Source organism: Otolemur garnettii, unplaced genomic scaffold, assembly GCF_000181295.1.
Source record: "Otolemur garnettii isolate 467f Iridium unplaced genomic scaffold, OtoGar3 scaffold00006, whole genome shotgun sequence".
NCBI classification, from domain to species: Eukaryota; Metazoa; Chordata; class Mammalia; order Primates; family Galagidae; genus Otolemur; species Otolemur garnettii.
In genome coordinates this window covers 23511292-23533969 of record NW_003852401.1, presented here as the reverse complement: position 1 = coordinate 23533969, position 22678 = coordinate 23511292, and the positions used below count along the sequence as shown (strand labels likewise).

At 33.5% G+C, this 22678-nt stretch overlaps 1 protein-coding gene across 1 annotated transcript in view; it reads right to left on the bottom strand.

Annotated features, from left to right (window-relative positions):
• The window catches only part of RFX3 (regulatory factor X3), a 160355-nt gene that overhangs the window by 34654 nt on the left and 103023 nt on the right, over nucleotides 1-22678 (bottom strand). Inside the window, exons 7-12 of the mRNA XM_023508836.1 lie at nucleotides 17994-18115; nucleotides 16198-16310; nucleotides 11930-12045; nucleotides 11310-11464; nucleotides 7115-7212; nucleotides 3569-3718 (exon numbers count right to left, since the gene is read on the bottom strand). Coding sequence (XP_023364604.1) covers nucleotides 3569-3718; nucleotides 7115-7212; nucleotides 11310-11464; nucleotides 11930-12045; nucleotides 16198-16310; nucleotides 17994-18115 — 754 coding nt within the window. The remainder of the gene's footprint in view (nucleotides 1-3568; nucleotides 3719-7114; nucleotides 7213-11309; nucleotides 11465-11929; nucleotides 12046-16197; nucleotides 16311-17993; nucleotides 18116-22678) is intronic.

The following is a 22678-nucleotide window of genomic DNA, read 5'->3' as shown; positions in this document are numbered from 1 at the left end:
TAAAAAGATAAGGATGAACATTTAAAGAAGTTCTTAGCTTACAAATAATTATACCCCAAATGACAAGTAGTCAGGAACATCAAAATCAGAATGGCTTTTAGACACAGAAACAAAAGTGTGTGCAATAGTTAGGTTATCAAGTCAGCCCACCCAAACCTATTCAGCCTATAATGTAGATAAAACCTATTTATATAAAAAGTTAGAGACTAATACATTGTAATACTATTAATTAAATGAAACAGAAAACCAATTATATTGCAATAGAACAATCATCTTGAATGCATGAAGAAAAGATTTAATTAGAGGAGAATATAGTGGTGAAAAGAGATTTATGGATATCCTGAAAGAAACTTCATAGTTCTTTGAAGCCCTTATGGCATTGTAATATTGACACATTTAATTAATTGTTTTTAACTGAAGTTTCCTTACTATGAGAACATTACTCTTTGTATTTGTCAGTCTTGCTGAGGTTAATCTTATGGGGGCAGGGACAACTCCAAAATGAATAGGAGTGGGGTAATTTTAAAGGTGGAATGGGAAGCAGGGACTCTGGGAAAACCTGGTAAAGTTTGGAAAAGAAAAGGAAAGAAAGGAGTTAAAGATGAAATATGCTACTTTGAAAAAGATTACTCATTAAAATAAACAGAACCGTGAAAACTAAAATGTAGGGGGAAATGAGCACTCAGTATTGGGTTCATGGTCCTCTGAAGAAAGGAAGGTGGTTTTGGAGGGTAGATGTTTAATCATACAGGTTTCAGGGCTAATAATTGTCATGCTGGACCCAGAAAAATTTTATAGGTGAAAATAGAGGAAGAGAAAGGGCAGTTTCAAAGTTGATGGTGGAGGGTAAGTAGTGCCTTAGACACATAATTGGCCATATATATGCAAAAATGTTCTCAAGGTCGGTGTTTATGATCAGGGAGAAACTCGCTTGTATAAATATTTCATAGGATTGCAAATACACAAATATACATACGAAAGTAACACTAACAGAACATTAAACTCCTTTCTCAAGATATTATTAGAAATCATTCTTAAAAATAGTTCCTGTTAATAATGGGCTTAACTTGCTTTTTGAAACTAGAAGTTGCCTTACTACTTTAACTTTTCCTGAATATATCTTTTAAACATATCTTTCCTGAAAGAAGATCCGAAGTAGACATTACAGTATAGATTTAAGCTATATAAACTTTCAATATTCTCCTTAAATCAGTTAATGTAAATTGACATTGAAATATGTGAAGTAAATGGTTTTGTAGACATGGGACAGCTTATTCTTATAAATGTTAGGTGTTTGCATATGTGTATGTATCTATAAGATAGACAGATTTTCAAAACTTCACAGATGTCAGAAGTTTGAACCAAATCCATGACAGTCATAATGAACTTAACTAATTTATCATATCCTAAAATGGATCAATATAACTTTTGTTGTATTTTTAATGATAAAACCAGAAATAGAGATTAAAATTTCTAGGAAATGTAATAATTAATAATTAGTTTATTTTTAAAACAATAACATTTTTTAACAGCTTTATTGTGATATAATCCACGTATCATACAATTCACCCATTTAAAATATATAGTTCAAAGGCTTCTTTTAATACATTCACAGAGTTGTGCATCCCTCACTACAATCCATTTTAGAAACTACAATCAATTTTAGAATGCTTTTATTTCTCTAAAAAGAAACCTAACACCCCTATTTGTCACTTTCCAATTCCCTCAGTCCCCTACCCCTAGGCAACCACTAGCCTATTTTCTGTTTTTATACATTATCTATTCCGTGGTAGAATACGTGGTCCTTTCTACCTAGCTTCTTTCATTCAACATAATGTTTCCAAAGTTCAGCTATACTGTAGAACGTCATTTTATTTATTGTGTAATGATATTACATCGTATAGTTATACTGTATTTATCAACACTTGGGTTGTTTCCATGTTTTATGTGGCTAATATAGTGCTACTCTGAACATCTATGTATAAGTTTTGTGTGGACATGTTTTGATTTCTCTTTGGTATAAACCAAGGAGTGGAATTGCACAGTTGTATGGTAATTGTGAGCTTATTTTTTGAGGAACTACCAGACTGTTTTCTGGTAGTGGCTGCCGCATTTTACATTCAGACCAGTGGTATATGAAGTTCCAATTTCTCTACATCCTCACCAACACCTGTTATTACCTTTTCGATATATCATTTTAATGTGTATAAAATGGTATCTCATGCTGGTTTTGACTTGCATTTCCCTACTGACTAATGATATTGAGCATCCTTCCATGTGCTGATCGGCCTTTTGTATGTCTTCTGTTGGGAAATGTCTATTCAGACTTTTGCCCATATTTAATCAGGTTGTCTTTTTATTATTATACTGTAATAGTTCTTTATATATTCTATACACAAATCCTTTCAGAGATACGTGATTTGTAAAAATTTTGTAGGTTGTCATTTCATTTTTTCTTTTTCTTTTAAAAGGCAAGACCTCACTCTATCATCTGTGCTGGAGTACAGTGGTCCAATAATAGCTCCCTTGAACTACTGGGCTCAAGCATTCCCCCTACCTCAGACTCCCAAGTAGCCAGAACTGCAGGTGTGCACCACTATCCCTGGTTAGTGATTTTTTTCATTTTTGTAGACATTTTTGCCTGGGTCTTGCTATGTTGGCCATGTTACCCAGGCTGGTCTTGAACTCATAGGCTTAAGCCATCATCCTGCCTCAGCCTCCCAAAACAACAGAATTGCAGATACAAGCCATCATATCTGGCCTCATTTCACTTCTTTATGGTCTCTTTTGAAACCCAAATGTTTTAAATTCTGATGATGCTCAGTTTATGTATTTTTTCTCTTGTTGCTTATGGTTTTGGTGAGCATTATTATGTTTTTAACTTAGCTATTTTTTAAAGTGTACTTCAGAGTACAAGTAAATAGTCTGATCACAAGATTTTGAACTACCAAAATCCAGATTTATAGCATCTAATTCTTTCAAAGTGAATAAATATTTAGTAGCACCTATAGCGAACTCTGAAATAGAGTTATTCTTAGTTCTTTAGAGATAGGGCACTATACTTACAGAAATATGTCAGTATATCATAGTGCAAATTACTAAATATGTAAATCATAATATAACATAGGTGTTATAAGGTTTGGAAAATGAAGCCTAGAGTAGTTAAAGCTCTGAGTCGTAACTCAAGATCCCACAGTTGGCAAATGGAAATGTTTAGCTCCTTGCCTAACTTCAATGACTAAGATCTTTATCATCAACTATTCAGCAAACCCTGGTTAATAAATTATGTTGCCTCTTGGAACTATTAATCTTATATTACTATCAGATTATACAGATAGTCAGATTATGTAATATCAGATTATATAGATATTACCAATGTAATATCAACTACAAAATACTGGAGCAGTAAAATCACATCTGAGTAAAATTCCTCTCTTTTACAATGTTGTAAATACAGATGCTGTCTGTGTACAGATGAGACATCAAAAAGAAATTCAATGATCCTAATTAAGAAGAAAAAATTGGGTATCTTTCCTTTACAGACATTTTTTATAAGGAAACAGAGTACCTGGACATTGGCAAAGTCGACACGGTTGAGGTCATTGAGCATCTGGTTGATTTGGGAAGTGTTCTGAAGCACTGCACGAGCTGCCTGGGCCAGGTGATTGAGCGATGTGTATCTTCGCAGAGTCTGGGCAAAGGCACTTACAGCGGCAACCTGTAAAGAAATCCAATTAAATTGGGATTTCTTTTTCTTCCTCCAGTAAAAGAAGCCACTGCAACGTTCAGATCTTTTTTCCCTTGCCAAATTTTAAATGGTTTCCTCTAACACTTCAAATTCAATTGGTGAAGATAGTTTACTTGTAAATTATAGCATCAAAATCTCTAAACCAAGTATTATTTTCCTTTTGAGTAGGCTGAGGTCAAGACTAAAACAAACGCCCACATTCTTCCACATCTGAGTGCAGCATTAATTAAACCAGTCTTGCGAATAACTACTCACCCACAGTCAGAAATGACTGTCAACAGAAATAGGAAAAATGTTGGTTTTCATTCCTTTCTGAAATATTGTTTAGGACAGTCAACTAGAAACCAGGCAGATTAAAATTTTCATTCTTATTTGAAAAACCAAACTATATATCCTTCCATTTTAAATTATACTAAAAAGCACATTTCAGAGAACTACCATTCAGATTTACCCTATTACCTTTATTTTATAGAATCCTGAGTAATTTTAAGATAAAATGTGTTCATACTCTTTATTACCAAATATATAGCTAATAAACTTATCAAAGGCAAACAACTAAAAGAATTCTTTTTAAACATTTAAATTATCTTTAAAGGGGCTATCCAGAAAATCTCCATTTGCCTCTCAAAATCTACTTTCCGTTCTTCTCCATCCTGCTCTGTGCCCAGGAAGATTGACCTAAATGGACTACACTAACCTCCTCCCTTGTCTCCTAGATCTGACTGGGTTTGACCAGTGGTAGGCACTGGTAGGAGGTTGAAGGATGGGAAGAAAGGTTAGAGTGTTTAGTCCCTACAACCTCTGCTATCTTCTTTTTTTAAGGGGGAGCCTGTTTTTATTTTTTAAGCCCATTGTAGTCCTGGGAGAAAGACTTATGACATAGATGTCACTCGTACTCCTTTAGTCCTAAGAATGGTTAGGACATCTAACTATTGTGAGCCCTCGGGTGCTTTACCATTCATTCTTGGTTTTCTCAAATTCATTCATACCTTTGGAAATAAACTCTTCTTAAGCTCTCCTCAGTTATCCCTCCCTCTCCCTTTGGATGCACCATTTGTTTCCTGCTAGAACCCTGAATGAACCAGTTTATGTCAAAGATATCAAAGATGATGCCAAAGCAATCTAGATAAATTTATAAATCTCATCTCATTGAAATTTATTACACACACAGAAGATCTAATGGTTCCTACCTTTAAAAATATGTTAAAAATTTTATATATTTCTAGAATGTGAAGATATTGCATTAAATCACTCTGAGTATATTGATAGAAAGTAGTTGAACAGTCACTTGGTTGAGTCATAGGTAGTGTTCTCATAGTAAAAGATGCTCTACCTTAATTCTCCGGGTACAAGATGCTCTATGTTAACAGTGACACGGTTTAGGACAATAGGGAGCTTGTGAAGAAGCTCATATACCCTCAAAAATAAGTCTTACAACTTTTTCCACACTAGGTGCTATTTTTATTTTTGAGACCGAGTCTCAACCTGTCACCCTGGGTAGAGTGCCATGGCATCACAGCTCATGGCAACCTCCATTTCTTGGGCTTAAGTGATTCTCTTTCCTTAGCCTCCCAAGTAGCTGGGATTTTACAGGTGCCTGCCACAACACCTGGCTATTTTTTGGTGGTAGTTGTCATTGCTGTTTATTGGTGGGCCCAGGCTGGGTTTGAACCCACTAGTTCCAGTGTATGTGGCTAGCACCTTAGCTGCTTGAGCTATAGGCACTGAGCCCACACTATGTTCTATTATCATCTTGTTCAATTCTCATAACCATCCTATTACACACATATTATGAGTTAAAGAGCTTTAGTAGTTTGCTCAAGGTTGCATAGAAACTCCATTACAGTAGTGAGATTTGAATCTAGGCATTTTCATTCCAATGGTCATGGTGGTTGGAATGCTGTTTTTTCTTTCAGGGTAAATGCTCTTCATTCATTGAGTGCTCAATGGGGAAAAGGCTGCATTATCAGTGAAAGAGGAAGAGCAGAAGCTACCCTCTACCATAGTAAATCATCCAATCTTCCAAATCAACTTGAGAGGTCAATGAGATGGCCAAAGTTGCAGTTGAACTGCTGCCATGTTCACTTTGATGACAGCTGTTGGAGGTATTGTGATTAATGTGACTGACTTTCCTCTATCATAATTAAATAGTACCTCAATATGGTACTCAACAACAATACTGCCAAAAAGAATTTTCTGTGATGATGGAAAAGCACTGTATAGGTGCTGTCCAATATGGTAGCTGACCACATGGGGCTATTGAACACTGAAATGTAGTACTATGACTAGAAGCTAAATTTTTCATTTCACTTAATTTTGATTTAAAATTCAATGTAAATAGTCGCATGTGGCTAGCCCTATGGCACAGATTATGCAGCTCTAGAGCAGTAATATAAGGGGGGCCTATCAATGAAATGTTGCCTTCTATATGTTTTAGGGATAGGAGGTTTTACTGTAAACTTTAAGCCAAAGCAGAAAGAACCAGGACCTATTTGTGTTCCCACAGAACTTTGTCAGTTACTAGATCTATTACCTTTGTCTCTAGATTGAAAGACATGGCATATTGTTAGTGTCCAATAATAAATACATTCACTGATGAAAAGCCCATAAATGCAATTTCTGTACCAAAATTTTGATAAAATGTAGAACCAGTCCAGTCTTGCCACGAGAATATGTTCCTAGATTAGCACAAAGTAACATGGCTAGTAGGAGATGGTAGAGACTAGAAACTAGTACACTAGCTAAAGAATTCACATTCCTGAGATACATTGATTAATTATGAGATAACTGTTCCCTTCAAGAAATGATCACTTGAGTAACAAAAGCATTCACCAGTGTTAAAAAACATAACATCCTAAAAAAGCAAAGGAACATTAATTTGCATGGACTTTTCAAAATATAATGAGTATAGTAAGAAATTTAAAAAATCTAAAATTCCTTCAAATGGGAACTATTTTAATATCCTAGGGCCTAGGTTATACTTTTTAATATTTCAAAGTAAGCATATATAGATTATTTGCTTTTGATACGTAATTTAGAATATATCTATATATCTCTATATACACACACACACATACACACATATATATATATATGAGAGACACATTCTTTAGAAGAGGGCTTAGAGATGCATCACACTTAAAATAATTCTCTGGTCTGTTTGAAAGAAGTATCATCAAACAGTATCTCTTATGCAAGTTCTTTATTACATGGTTATAAAATATAAATATAAAAATCAGTTTTAAAAGATTCTATATAGCATAACATCAACACTTTACATGATACCATGTGATAGGATGGATATAAAGTTAATTGTTCAGAATAATTTCTTAAACATAAAAGAAAAAGCAAAGACCCACAGTATACCTTGGTTTGTATCATTCTCTGTGGAATATTGTTCATGGCATTGGAAAGCCAACCTTCAAGGCTTTTTGCAAAATTTCGAATGGCTTGGGTCAAGGCACCTAAATGTCAAAAAACAAAAGCAGAACGAAAAAAGACACCAAAGACCATTAACCTTTGTGCTAGAATAAGGAAAAACATGCATCTGCAGCATCTGATAAAGAACAGAACTCATATTGTCTTCACTGATGAAAATTTATATAACATTATTCCTAACTCTTTAAAACATTCAAAAATTATTATTTGGGTTTTTTTCTTTTAAAGCTCTTTTCCCCCCAGATATTTATAAGACTTTGTTGGGAAACAAAAACATTCAAACATTTTTGCTTATAGCAACATATACCAGTTGTGAATATGCTTATGGATTTTCCTATCTTGGACAAAACATTCTTTTCATTAACAGTGTTCTGCTAAAAGGCTACATACTTTCTTTGTAAATTCTTCACTTTAATTTTTTTCAAGTTCTTATCCTATTTGCACTTCTTTAGTTAAAAAGAAAAATAATGCAAAGCTTTTTATCTTTTTCTATGCATCTATTTACTTACAACCTATGAATTGTAGTTATTTTGCATTCTTGTTAAAAAGTAAAGTAAAAATCAAAACTGTCTGACTTGAAAATTCTGGATATCTATTTTCCATTTCACTTAGCAGATAAGAGTTGAAAGATCAGTGTGACAAAATTGTTCTTACAGAAACCAATATTCTTAAGCTATTTCTAACAGAGTTCATCCTACAGGGTATCCTAAAAGTCATTCCTAAAATCACCACTCATAGGGGAAAATGGGAAACTGCAGATAAATGTTAAGTTTATTTTTAAAATATTCATTATAAAATTTTAAAAGAGTGGCCAATATGTAAAGAATATTTTGTGAATATCTCATAGAATTCTGTATACATCCTGTATATACTTAATATATCCGTTAACACTTGAAATAGGAATGGGTCCTACGACAGAAGATTTTGTTAAATGATTAGAAGCATCTTCAGTTATCAGTGACGATTATGACTATTTTATAAGAAGAAATCTGCTTACTGAGATTGCTATACATTAGGAGACAGAATTCTTCTCGTGTTCAACAAGTAATTCAGTCAATAGTGTTTTACTTCCTCTGTGCCAAGGCTCTGCAGTGTAGAGAGCAGTTTTAGATATTTCATAGATAAATGTTTGAAACACCTACCACGTCAAATTAGTCTCTGCAGGTTCCCTATGTAGTTAAATATCAAGATAAAGTCTACTATTAGAAACAGAGAAGTTACAGTTTTAGCAAGGCTCCCAAAAATAGTTATGATGGGATTAAATTCTTTGGTTTTTCATTCTGTGCTAAAATGAGTCTGATGTACTTCTCTATTTTGTTAAAAGCAGGGTTAGAAGTAATTTTGCTTATTCAAGGTATTTGTAAAAGATATAACTTTTATGAATCCAATAATAAAAACAACTAACTGTTTTCTAAAAAAGATTTGTCTAACTGCTCAAAGCTGGACAGACAAGATCGAAAAGGACTAAATTTCGCTTAGGAAAAACACTTAAGAAAGACTGGGCTCAAGCACGAGAATTGTCTACCAGAAACACTGAATAGAAAATTTTTTTAGAACTGATCTTTTGAATCTCTGAAGCTTCTTACTTTATACAAAACAGAAAAAAGAAAGAAAAATATTTTTCTGTTATATTATGTACTAGAATCATGGAGGGCAGGCATGAATGGAAATGAAAAAGTAAAAAAAAATTAACAACACTTTTTGAAACAATATAATTTTGTTCAAGATTCAATTTGGCAAGCTGTATTTTCCATTTTTTTCTACAATTAATAAATAATAATTATTTAATTTAAAAAATCCAAGAACATATATAAGTGTTACTTTAAAAAAAATTAATATAGGCCTTCTTTTATTTTGATGCAAAGGAGATTATAAAATGAAAAGATATATTCTGTATACTAAATAATTGTGAGTTTTACTGACATTATGGGCCACCTTTAATTAGAATTGTATATTTAAGAGTTACACATTGTATATTTAAGAGTTACCCATTGGGTCCTTATACAATACTTTGCAATTAATGTTTTTTGCATTTTCAGATAAATGTCTTTTAGAATATAGGAGCTTCAAGCTGACTTTAAATTAGTGTGATATGTAGACTTTTTTTTAAGCTAAGAAAAGAAATCCCATCTGGACAGAAAATGGTAGAGTGAAGTACTAGTAGTGAGGAAAATACAATTTTTAAAAATAAAATTAAGTTTGCTCTCTCCATAGGGATTCATGTAAGTACAAAATTGTGCAGATTGACTCTGACAACTTTTAAAGGCTCATGAATGAATGGTTTGGAATTTGAAATCTATTTCAAAGCTGACTTGTCTCAACCTGCTCAAGATTAATATTAAAATGCATACAACCAGAATATAGCTATCTAAATTGTATTTTAAGCTTTATTTTGTTAAGCCTCATTGTAGAATGGGAATTAAATTTCCAGATTCCCTTGGGAGGGTAGTACATTAACATATCTTGTGATTTCAAAGAAACCATAAAACTACTCTGCTGAATGTAGAGACAAACTGCGTGACAGAATATGCTGGTTTTTAAATCAAAATTAAGCAAAAGACAAAGGTTAAGTACATTGTGTACTTAAACTTATGTGGCTTAAAGTCAACTAAAATTAATACAAGATTTAAATTAGAGAACTGTTAAATTCACAAGTTCAAGTCTTGTGATACTGATACAGAAGCAAAATGTTTTTTAGAATTGCTTTATGAATATTGATGTTGTTAATATGCCTCAAAAACAAAGTGCCCACTGACATTCCTTCTTAAATCTCATGAGAGAAATATTATGTTGGTGGCATGGGTAAATGAGCTACCCTATACAACTTCTGTTAAACATCTCTAGAGACTTTCACTCAGAGCACAAGGAGCAAGAAAAAAACAGGGAAAATCAGATTCCAGAACATAAATCAGTAGAGACTTCACATAGTGATATTTTCCATGACAACATCACTTCTAATCAATCTTTAGTCAGGAAATTTGATATAGATATACTGAAACATGTTAGCAATTTATAAACTTTTGAGACAAAGTCAGCTAGGTTTTTAAAAACTTACTCCTGTATACATCTGTGTGTGTTCATTGATGTTCATGTAAGTACATTTAAGCATCTATTTAAAGGTGGTATGGAACATACCTCCCACTATTGTATTTAGAAAAAAATAAAGTATAAATATACAAATGTTAGTATCTTCATCTTTTCCTCTACGAAATTCCTATTTTTATATTTTCAAGAATAATTTAACACAAACCATTTATGAACAGTGTACTTGAAATACATAGTCGCCAATTTCATAAGCTCCGTGATTGCTTTTACTTTATTAATGTCAATATAAAGTAGAAACTGCTCTGTTTCTTTAAAAGTTAAGGTCACTAGTACATGATCACATAGATGTTGGCATAAAATAGTTTCAACTGCCTCTAACAATATCTATAATAGCATTTATATTGATACTTGGAGAAAATAGCTTTGTTTGCTACAAAGTAGTTTAAAAAGCACCATCGCTTAAAGAGGTAATCTAACCTATCTATGTAATTCCCATTTTCTTCAAAGTAGGATTACAATGCTTGTGTAGTTACACAGATTTTTCTCTCAAAATGCTAGCTAACCATTACTGTTAATGGAAGCTGCATTTGTAGTTCTTAACATGATGTAGGTGACAAAGTAAGTGCTTTTATAAAGGAATTCAACTTCACTGGAAATCAAGATAAATTCATTTCGAATCAAAAGCAACCACAAAAGAGGTTGTCTCAGCAATTATGGATTTCAATAATTTTGTCTCTATGAAGGGGACTGTATCCCTAAGTGGAATAATTTTTACATGGTTGACTGATCGGGAGTGTTCTTGCAACTCTTAATAAACTCTTAGTTTATCAGGGCAATCAAATCCACAAATTGGATTTTTCATCAAAAAGAAAATGAAAGATTGGAAAATAGATCATTTTCTCCCTTTTATTCAGTTTTGTTCTAAGCTGCTTTCATGTAATAGTATGTGTTATGTGTTTTCTGTTTGGCAATTCTAAATGAATTTAGAATCATTCTGGATTGCAATGTCACTTCCCCAAACTTTTTGGGTGGAATGTATGAGAACAAAAGCATCCGTACTTGTCTGCATTTAACTTACTAGGAATAGGTCTAAGGACGTCGGGGATGAGAATCTCCACCAGAGCCTGGTACATCCCATGGTCACAGTTACACATCCATTTCAGGATAGACTCATGTTTGCACAGAGTTATCAGCTTTGCTTTCGGAAGTCGACTTTCTATTTCACTCAGATTGCTGGTGTGAATAAATGTAGCAAATGAATAGATGGCAAATGAGGATAAAAAAGAAAATGGACTTTAAAAATAGTTTATATTTACCAAATATTACTGAGGTTAGAACTATACCACCATTGCATTGGTGCCATATGGCTGGATATAAAGATAGGTAGATAGATAAAACACTCCCCCAGAGCTGCCTAGGCACATTAATATTTTCTAATGGTATGAAAAGCAGATACGATAGTAATTTCATGAGGATGAAATAGTCTACTGTACTCCCCCAAATCAATAAAAATGGAAACTATATAAACACATTGAAACTTCAAGAGAGCAGTTTGTGGTTTATTTCTAGAATGGCCAAAGCATCAATGTAGTTAATGTTATCAGTTAAGGTTCACAACTGGTATACATAACTCTGATTTATTAGCTGTGACATCTACTTAGCCATGAAAATGAATTGGAAAAGCATACGGGCTCTGACCTTGATTCAGTAATGGTAGTGCCATCAGCTGGAGTCGAGGGAGAATAGCGCCAGAATGTTTGCCACAATTTTTCTATCAGGCTAAACTGAAGATTCACCACAACGTCCAATATTGCCTAAAAAACAAAATGGTATCATTATTAATCTAACTAAAGCTAACATGGGGAAACTGAACTAAATTTTACCAATGGAAGTGGAAGAATCACATAAAATCAGCTACGAAAAAAAAAAAACCTCTTAAAAGATTAAGCAGGATAACATTCGTCCTATAATGGCCTCTTATTCCATCTTCAATTTTACCTCTCTTTTCTCATCCATTTTCATATTTGCTTTCCTTCTTCTGGATTTCTTTTTCATACTTTTCTTTTAAGACAGAGTCTCACTCTGTCACCCTGGGTAGAGTGCCATGACATCATAGCTAACAGTAACCTCCAACTCCTGGGCTCAAGCGATCCTCTTGCCTTAGCCGCCTGAGCAGCTGGGACTATAGACACCTGTCACAAGGTTCAGCTAATTTTTCTATTTTTAGTAGAGACAGGGTTTGCTCTTGCTCAGGTTGGTCTCCAACTCCTGAACTCAAGTGATTCACCTGCCTCAACTTCCCAAAGTGCTAGAGTACAGGTGTTAGCCACCACACTCAGCTTTTTAAATTACTTTTCTTTCATTCCTTTACTTATTGCTGCCTTCTGCATACTTAGTTGTTGCCAGTTTACCTATTCTCAGACACTGAAGGGTACATAGACTCAATAGACATTAGTTTTCTCTGGGTCAGGTAACCACTGGCCATCAGAGAGAAGAGAAGTGAAGAGTATGTGGAGGTGCTTATAAATGGCAGGTGCACTTAGGGCGGCTAAATTAGCTCTAAGGCTGCTGACCATGGGATCCAGGGTGTTCCCAGCCAGGCAGAGGCTACAGCAGAAGCTATGGAGTCATAGGCCTTGAGAGGATATTGCCTCTCTGGACACAGCAAGTGATATCTTACATTCAACATTAGAGAATACAACCTTATCTCTTCACATTTCCTTGCTGGGGTGTCCAACCTGAGACCTGTGGGCCACATGCAGATTATTTGAGGATTATTTTGCTTACTTGTGGTATTAGATATCATGAAAATTATGTGAAATTTTTTTTTTTTTGCTTATCTGCTTTCTTTAGTGTTTGTATATTTAATGTGAGCCCAAGATAACTCTTCTTCCAATGTGCTGCAGAGAAGAGAAAGGTCAGACACCCCTGCTAGAAAATAGCTTTAAGACTGATCCCCTTTTCTAATCTTGGGGTCTTCACTTCCTCTCTCTCCTTAATTTTATTTTCTAGAGCTATCAAGGGCTACATAGGGCATTTTCTTTTTATGATGCTAAAACCTACTACTTTTCCTATTAACTTTTGATTATCATATTTAATTTCACCCTGCTATTGCCAATTAGTTTGTAAATTAGCCTTCATAAAAGCAAGCATAAAATCAAAGAATAACTCGTGCTAAGAACATATGACTCTGATTACTTTGAGTGCTGAACATTAGAAGTAGTCAGTATTATGTATATGATGTCATCTGCATTAAGGACCAGGACAGGTAAAGTGCAAAACAGCCCCATTAATATGAACAAAATTCATGAAAGGTAAGAGACAATATGAGGCAATCTAGAGAATCTATCTCAGTATTTCAGGGAAAAGGAGCAAACCATAACTTTATAATTCTAGAGTCTGTGCCACCTGTGTATAGCTGGCCTAGTGCATAATATAGAGAATAACTTGGGTTAAAAATACTCTAAGGTAAATTGAAATATCAAAAACTGCTTGAGATTATTTTCTGGGAACTTGTAGAAAATGTTGTAAGTAGCTGAATAATGAAAATGGAGAGAAGACAAATTAATTAACAAATTCATCAGTAACACTAAAAACGCAAAATGTAAGCCCTGAAAATAAAGGACATATACATATCCTCTCATCCCAGGCAAAAATCAAAACCTTCTCCAGAAGAAAATGATTCTAGTTGCTTTCTCAGCTGTAGCTTACACACATTCCAAGAATGTGAAGCAACTATGAATATCTGACATAATGTCTTGCACACCTCTATATACAACTACTGTAAAAGCACTGTGCATACATGTTACAAGAAAAAACAGTTGCAGCAACTTGCATAAAAATATACTTGTTCCTTATATAACACAATTAATGACACAAAATATCTTTGATAAACAAATTGTGAGACTACTTTACTTACAGGTAAAGTAAGTATGTTAATCTTTCTTTAAAAATATAAACTCTAAGAAATGTGAAATAAAATAGGGCAAGTAAAGAATTTCAGTTTATCTTAAATTTAGTATCTCTTCAAATTAAATACTCTCAATTAACTCTTTTGAAAGGACATTCACATCAGCCTTATTTGAGGCAGTTTTACAAATGAATAAAACATTTTTTCATTTGTCCACCTACTTTCAAATATGTTCAGACTAAAATATATAGGCAAGTATAAATTAAAATAATCCATATTCTACTGACGCTGGGCAAATGACTATTTACAGGATTAGATATGAGATTCAGACAGTTATATCTCAAAAGTTTAGAATTCTTTTTTATATATGCCACCCTGGCCCCTTGAGAGAAATGATATGAACACTGGTAACTCTGAAATAAATAGGGATTGTTGTATGTCATTCTCTACCCAGACTGATTACTAGACATGTTCCTACCTCTTCACATAAAGAAAATATATTTCTCAAAACTAATACATTAATGAAAATTTTATAATCCAAAGACTATTTTAATTTTACTGAGGGAGCTTATCATTTAAAATAATCTTACTGTACATTTTTTAGCAATATAAATAATCATGCTCCAACTTACATTATGAATAAATATGAAAAACTTAGAAAAAATACTAATTATATTTATATAGGCTGGTTTGCTTAAAGCAAGGTTCACATGACCATAGAGAAATGGAATCTTTATACAAATCTTTACTGAATAAGATTTTTTTCTGTACACCTAAGGATAATACAGGAATTCTGTAATATTGGGAAAAGTACAACAGTCTGAGGGAAATGAATAATAACTAGCTTTCACAATCTCAGGAAAAGCTGGGAACAGGCAAGGCATGTTGAAGAACACTTCTGGCACATGCTATGTTATTAAAGAAAGGATTTGCCCTTGACTGCTAGTAATCTAGCACCCTTAAAAAGTACTCACGTTTGCTCACACAATTCTTATTTATGGGCTGGGAAAAAATTAGTGAATGCTATCAGCTGAGACTTCTTACTGCATTGTCAGCAGTCAGAAGTACTGCCCAGGAAATCCAAAGGATTATCTTTTATTTCTGAGGAGATGACAAATACCCCTGGAATAAAGCTACTTATTCTCTAAATAGAATTCTGACTTGCAGGTACATTAATTTGCTGGCGTGGAGAGAGCTCCCTTCCTAGATGCAGGATACTTAGAGAGTAAGAGTGGGGACAGAAAACACCAAGAGGAACCTTAATTAACCACAAAAATGAAACACAACAAATGAAACAATGATCTCTGGAAGGAATACCTAAATGGTTTCCAAAAATTGTTTTTAATAGAAATTCCTATTTATGATATAAAATTCAAAAGGTAAAAGGAATCTATTGAAAAATTAAGTGTCTCTCCTGACTCCCTGTCACCTGGTTTTCTTCACAAAGCAATCACTGTTCACAATTTTGTGTTCTTCTTTCTAGAGAGGTATATACACATGTTCCTTTTCACTCAAATGATAACATACCATACACTTTATTGCACTGTACCTTTTCTTTTAACATTAAATCCTGGCTTGACCTATGTTAGTACATTTAGAGTTACCCTATTTTTTTTTAAATAGCTGCATAGTTTACCATTTGAAAGACTGTACCATATTTTACTTAACCAGTTCCCTATTAGATATTAAAATACAACCAATATTTCTGCATTAAAATGAATAATGCAACAAATTCCCTTGTACGTGTGTCTCATCACCCATATATAAGTATTTTTGTAGGATAAATACCTAGAAGTGGAATTGCTGCATCAAAGGATTCATATTAGGATAGGCTTAAGAAATGGAGAATAAATTTTATTCTCACTTTTCTGCATTCCTCATCTCTCCACTCTGAGACAAGAAAGAAGAAAAATGAATTTATTAGTGCTAAGAAAAAATGCTCAAAAGAATTAGTGCTAAATTCATCTGTCCTCTAGGAATAAGCTTGATTATTTTGTTTTAGCAAGTTGTCTGGCAAAACTTAGCATGTGTTCATACTATGTTTAAAAAGACTTACCTCACAGTGCTCTCGATAAAGACTCTGCAGTGACTTGATATCCTCAAAGGTAGTACCATCTGGCAAAGAAGAGATTTCAACTTCTCCAAACTCTGGAAGTGCTCGAGATGCATCTGTTACCATGACAACACAACAGAAAAAAGCTATTGTGGATGGTGCCAATTACAGATTAATGAGGAAAAATTTAAGAGGACTAAAAAGAAAAAAATTGTTTCACGGTCAGAGGTCCAAAGAGCAAGGATTTCTCATATTGATATTTTCAAAGCAAAACTTAGTAACTTCATCAGCACAAAATGTAAGAAAAGAGGGAACACTCATAAGAGTTTTGTAGAAAATAAATTTTCCCTATAGTTATACTAGAAATAGCATACATATCACATATTACAATGTTTCTCAATAGAGCGACTCTATGAAAAGAAAAATATCTCAAGCTTGCCTCTATCAATTTTTTTATTATGTTACTTATATATATATAAAATGAATCTAGCTTTAAACTCATTATGTTCATACCTCTTATATAATCACGAACCAAAAAAGCTACAAAATAAATACAAAGAAAGTCACATAGATAACATTAAACTTAACAACACTGATTTCGTGTGATAGATGATCCTCTTGTACTGTAACTAAATTCTCTCTCACAACACAAATACTGTATTGCCCGCTACAGCCCAGGATCTTCTGAGTCTGAGACCCCTAAACCAAGGCATGCTTCATGGTGGCTGCTTCTCCCATTACTCTTCAATATGCAAATGACTGTGAAACTTTCCCTCACACACATACAGGGATATCAGTTAGCCTTCCCTTGGGATGAAGGCGAAATTTACATAGCAAGCCTCTTTCTGTTCTTCTCTCATTAGCTCTGGACAATTAATGTAATTTGCTCTGTACCTGTCCTATTACAGATTCAAATACATACATGGAATTTAAAATTTTAGAGTAATATTTAGTTCTAGTTCTCTAGGTAATTCAGAATATGCTTATTTTTTAAGATTATAATTTAAATAAAACACAAATTCAATGCTGAAGGATCCATAAAAATACACCTGAGGACTTTAGTTTGGGAAATGCTACTATGATGTTTTCAACTTCAGTAGCTATTCCAACCTAAGAGTTTATTTTAGCTGTTTTTCCGAGTAAGTGCACATAGACACATGTACACACACACAGACACATACACACACTAACTCTCTCATAGCATCTACTTATCTTGCTCTGTTGTACGGAAACATGCATGTTCATCTCTTGAAGAGATGTCAATTAAAGTGCCATTTTTGATCCTTTGGCTATGGCAGGAATATGCAAAGTGTTCCACTTCCTAACTCTTTCACTAATAAGAAACATGTATACCATCTCTAAATTACACCAATAGAAAATACTGTGATTGCTTTAAATGCTTATAATTTTTTTTCTAATCCGAAACCATATGCATATGTAACTTTATACAAAGGAAATGAGAATTCTTTTTGGCACTTGAAGCACTCTTAAAAGGAAACACAACACAATTCTGATCACAAAAGCCAATTAATACAAATTCTGAAAAACAATTTCATACTAATGAGCCTTTAATTCATATGCATTTAAAAGTCCTATACAGCTTGAAATTTTTAAAAATAAGCTATGGCGAACATGAAAAGTAGACATAAACTAGGACTATTAGATATACTATGTGCATAGTTTCAGCATCAAAAACTATGTAATTAACATCTGTAATAGACATTGCACTCAGAAAAGACTACTGTTGTTCTCTTTTCAAATCCTAACAGCAAACTAATATGCATCACACCTTAACATACCTAAAAACTGTTGATGATGTTGGCTTTGGGCAATTACAGTTTGCTCAACAGATGTGCCTGTCTGTTGACCACTTCCTGTGAAACCATCTGCAACCCCATCCACTTTCTGCATAGGCTTGTACCTAAAAATATTAGATGGGGAAAAAAATAAACCAAATTATTCCTTGCTTTTTTTGGTACTACCCCAAACTCCCAAGGCATTTAATTTTATTCTAACTCCTTTAATGTCTCATGATAGTTGTAAAAATGGTTTCTCGATAGCCTAATAAAGTTAGGATGCAGAAATTTTTTCAACTGAGAACAGAAAAGAGTGGGAGAGGCAAATGAAGGGGACTCAGTTTTGAAAATCCAGAAATTTACCTAAGAATGAAAGAATTATGAGGTATTTCTTTGGATATCAGCAGCAAAGATGTCTATGGTTATAATTTTAACACACATTAAAAGTTAAGACACAATAACTTTTAATGGCGAATGGATCAAGGGAGAAACATTTTAACACACTGGAACTATGATCTAGGAGCTGAGGCCTAAGAAAGGTTGATCAATGGCGTTCAACTGATATTGCTAAAATATGATCAGCCTATCAATCCTACCATACTGCTTTTCAAATTTCCTAGAACCTTCCATGCATCTCAATACATTTATCTCCCTTGACATTTCTTTACATTCCACAAATACAAAGACCTTAAGCATCAGACTGCAGCAAAATACTACATACGTGCAAGAATCCATCTACAAACATAATTTGCTAAATTAAAAGAAAAAGTAAGTAAGCTACAATCATGTATTTATCTTTAGGTTTAGTCATACAAACTTATGTATTCCCATACGGCTAAGATAGAACAAATGTGCTTCAGCAGCATGAACAAGAAGGAAAATGTCTTGGGAGAGAAATAGCACATATGAAATAAAGCCTGGCCAAGTATCCTAGGACAAGCAAACCCAAAATAAGTAAGCAGTCACTATAATTTCCTCTTTTTCTCTGATTGTACTTATTTTGCTTCATTAAAAAAAAAAAAAAAATTGGAGGCTGGGTACCCAGAGCTCAGAGCTCAGTGGTTAGGGTGCCAGTCACATGCACCGGGGCTGGTGGGTTCAAACTCAGCCCAGGCCTGCTAAACAAAACAAACAAACAAAAGAACAGCCAGGTGTTATGACAGGTGCCTGCAGTCTCAGCTACTAGGGAGGCTGAGGCAAGAGAATTGCTTGAGTTCAAGAGTTTGAAGTTGCTGTGAGCTATGATGCCACAACACTCTATCGAGGGTGACAAGGTGAGACTGTCCCAATTATAAAAAAAATTTAAAAAATTAGAAGTAATCGAAAAGAATAAGTTAAAATCTATAGTAACATTACTACCTGGAGATAACAACATTCGCATTATGTCTGTTCTTCTTTTCACTAATTATACTTACAAACAAGTGAACCTAATATTTTCACCATCCAGACACTTGACTCTCATACTAACACCATAACTCAACTGCCATCATTAATATAAAGTTATTATGAATTACAATGCCCCTAATATATCACTAGACCATACTTAAAGATGTCTGCACTCTGACCTCAGACATGAAAGGAATGGACCTGGCAAAACACTGGACAAACTAATGCTCAGGCTGCCTTTGAAATTATTCAATCTTGGATGTTATGAATTGTAACTTAGATAAAGCAAACTTTTAAGAAAACTGACAAATCTCTCTAATGACATTTACATTTATGTAATGTACTTATGACACTGTACTTATGTGACAGTACCTTACAGACAACTATGAAATGCAAAAATAAAGTCAGAGGAAGAAGAGGGAAAAAAAGCCTTTATCCCCATAATTATAATTTTTGTTATGATTCTCTGTCATCACTAAAATATTGATTACTGTTTTCTGGTGTTAAAAAAGAAATCAAGCCTAATCTTTTATTTAATGGAAAAACTTACTGAGAAGTAGTTTCCAATTGGGCCATATCAAGAGATAATAGAAGAGTTAATATTGTTACGTGTTAGAAGAGCCTTTTATGAAAAACTGAATATTTTTCTAATTTTTTTTCTCCTTAAAGAGTCATCTTAAATAATCAAAGAAACTTTGTGAGGCAAATATTTTGTGTACTTGTATGGGGAACAGTTGCTACCTATTCTGTTCTAGCAGACTTGAATAAATTTTCTACTTATTTCATTCAGGGATGTTTCTTGTTCTCATTGATTCATTCCAAATTTTATTTGATTTTAGTTTTCCTTTTTCAGTTATGAAATAGTTTTTTACATATACATGTGTTTATTAGGTTTCCATTTTTTGCCTTCACAAAATTAAAAAGGCTTAAAATTTAATAACAATAACAATGTTTAAGATAAGGACTAGAAACAAGAACCTTGTAAAGAACGAAAATCAAACTTTATTTGATTTTAGCTTTCCTTTTTCAGCTATGAAATTTTATATCACTAATAAAATTGTCTAAAATTGCTTAACTATGTTTCTTCCTTTATGTTAATAAAGTTTGGGATTCATGGAGTTTAATAAGAATGGTTAAAATACTTTGAATTATTTATCCTGGAGGAAAGATAGAAATTTTTCCTAGACGTCAATTATATTAAGTTTTAATACAGGATTCTTAAATTATTATGAGACTTTGCCCAAGTATGTTTTATCACATTTCCTTTGTCCTACACAGCATTTAGTAAACTATGGATGCTTAATAGGCACAAACATGAAGGAAATGTAGAAATTAATCAAAAAAGAAAATGACATATATACCTCTTAGACCATAAGTTCTCAGAGGGCAGATGCTATGTCACAATCTATCTGCTCATAGTGCTTAAGAAGCCTGTAGCCTATAGGCAAATTCATCTGCTTCCTTAGAAAGGAGGAGACAGATGTTAATACTGTAAAGGGTGGATGTTTCTAAGAAAATATATTTTATTAGTACCATGTGCTAACTGATTGTGCCACTGGAGCACTAGAAAATATATTTTAAATAAGCAATCAAAATCACGATGTGTTACAATTGATAAATGATTATATTTAATAAAAATGATATTGGGAAGCACTAATTAAAGGAATGTATTTTACGCAGGAAATGGAAAATACATCTAGATCAAATTTTAGGGGAGAAAAAAAGGTAAGTTCATAAATTCTGGAGAAACTGTAAAAGGTCAGCACTAAAGGAAAGGTCTTACATAGTAGAAATAAAGAAGAAAACCTGGCAAATATAGGCAGAACTGGGCAATGAATGTTTCCATTCTAATGATAAGAGTAAGGCTAGCAAGGAGAATGGTGGACTGAAAGACAGACAAAGACTAGGCAAAGAGACTATACCATATGTGTCTCCATTCCTGGCTGTCTTGGCCACATGACTCTGTTAGCCAGAATCTTATGTTGTGACTCCTGGGAAAAGATCTGGGGACAAAGTCAGGAAGTGGTATGTGCCATGAAGAATGACCTCGGGAAGGACCCTGTACAAGAGTGTTGGGGTGAGCCTGTAAGGATGAGAGTTTCCAGGTAGTACTAACCTTTGCTTTTCCTGCTTTGAATCATGAATCATGTATCACCTCCATAGGGTATTGCCTGGCATCAGATTGGTATTTAGAAAAAATCCTCAGAAATCAGAAATACTAGACTGAGAAAAGCTACATGTTCATTCTCCTTATAGTCTGTCAAAGAAAAACATCCTATCCCTACCATCACCTTAGAGGTTTGAGTCTTCCCAAACAAGAAGGGAGTTTAAAAGGAAGTAAGAATAATCACGTTAAAAATGGGCTAACCAATAACCCATATCTAGTGCCTCTTCTTGGAGAAAACCATTGCTGATCTATCACTGTTTTGTTTTGTTTTGGTTTTACTGCAATAGATTTATGGGATACAAGTGGAGTTTTATTACATGGATACATTGCATAGTGGTATAATCTGGGCTTGTAGTGTACCAATCACCAACTTGTATACATTTTACCCACTAAGTTATTTTTCATCACTCACCACCCTCCATTCTCCCCTCTTTTGAGTCTCCAATGTCTATTATTCCACTCTGCATGGTTTTAATACTTGATGGTGCATCAAGCTAAAAAAAATTCAATTGCCTAGGCTCACCCTAGATTTACCCCCCCAAATCTTTGAGAACAGGGCTTAGGAAATGGTTATTTTAAGAAGCTTCTGAGATGTTTAAGTAGCTTTTATAGACTTGTCCATAAGTGCCTTTTGGCTCAATATTGTATAGATTCCTTCAGCATAATGTTGTAAAAATATACCAAGTCATTTTAGAAAAAAGTCATTTTTAATAAAATAAGTCATCAATTTTTATTTTTCCCCTAATAAACTACATTTGGGATCACAATAAATATATTTGAATGAATGTTCAAGATAACATACTGCATTTTATCATATTTCATCTGATCTTAATATAAATCAACTTAACAAATGTATCTTTGGTACTTACTATAGGTTAAGGCACGATAGCTGCATAGTTTTTAAAGGCTGGATATAAATATATTTTTTAAGGGTATTTTTAGGTTCTATTGAATTAAATGCTAATTCTACATTAACTGTGGTTGAATTTCAACTCATCTTTTAGCACTGAAACATAACTTTTAGATTTTCTTCCTCTTTATACTTTTCATGAAATAATCACCATAAATTGACTATATTTGGAGAATGATAAACTATAAAAACCAGGGGGGCTTTCTAATGAAAAAAAAAACAAAA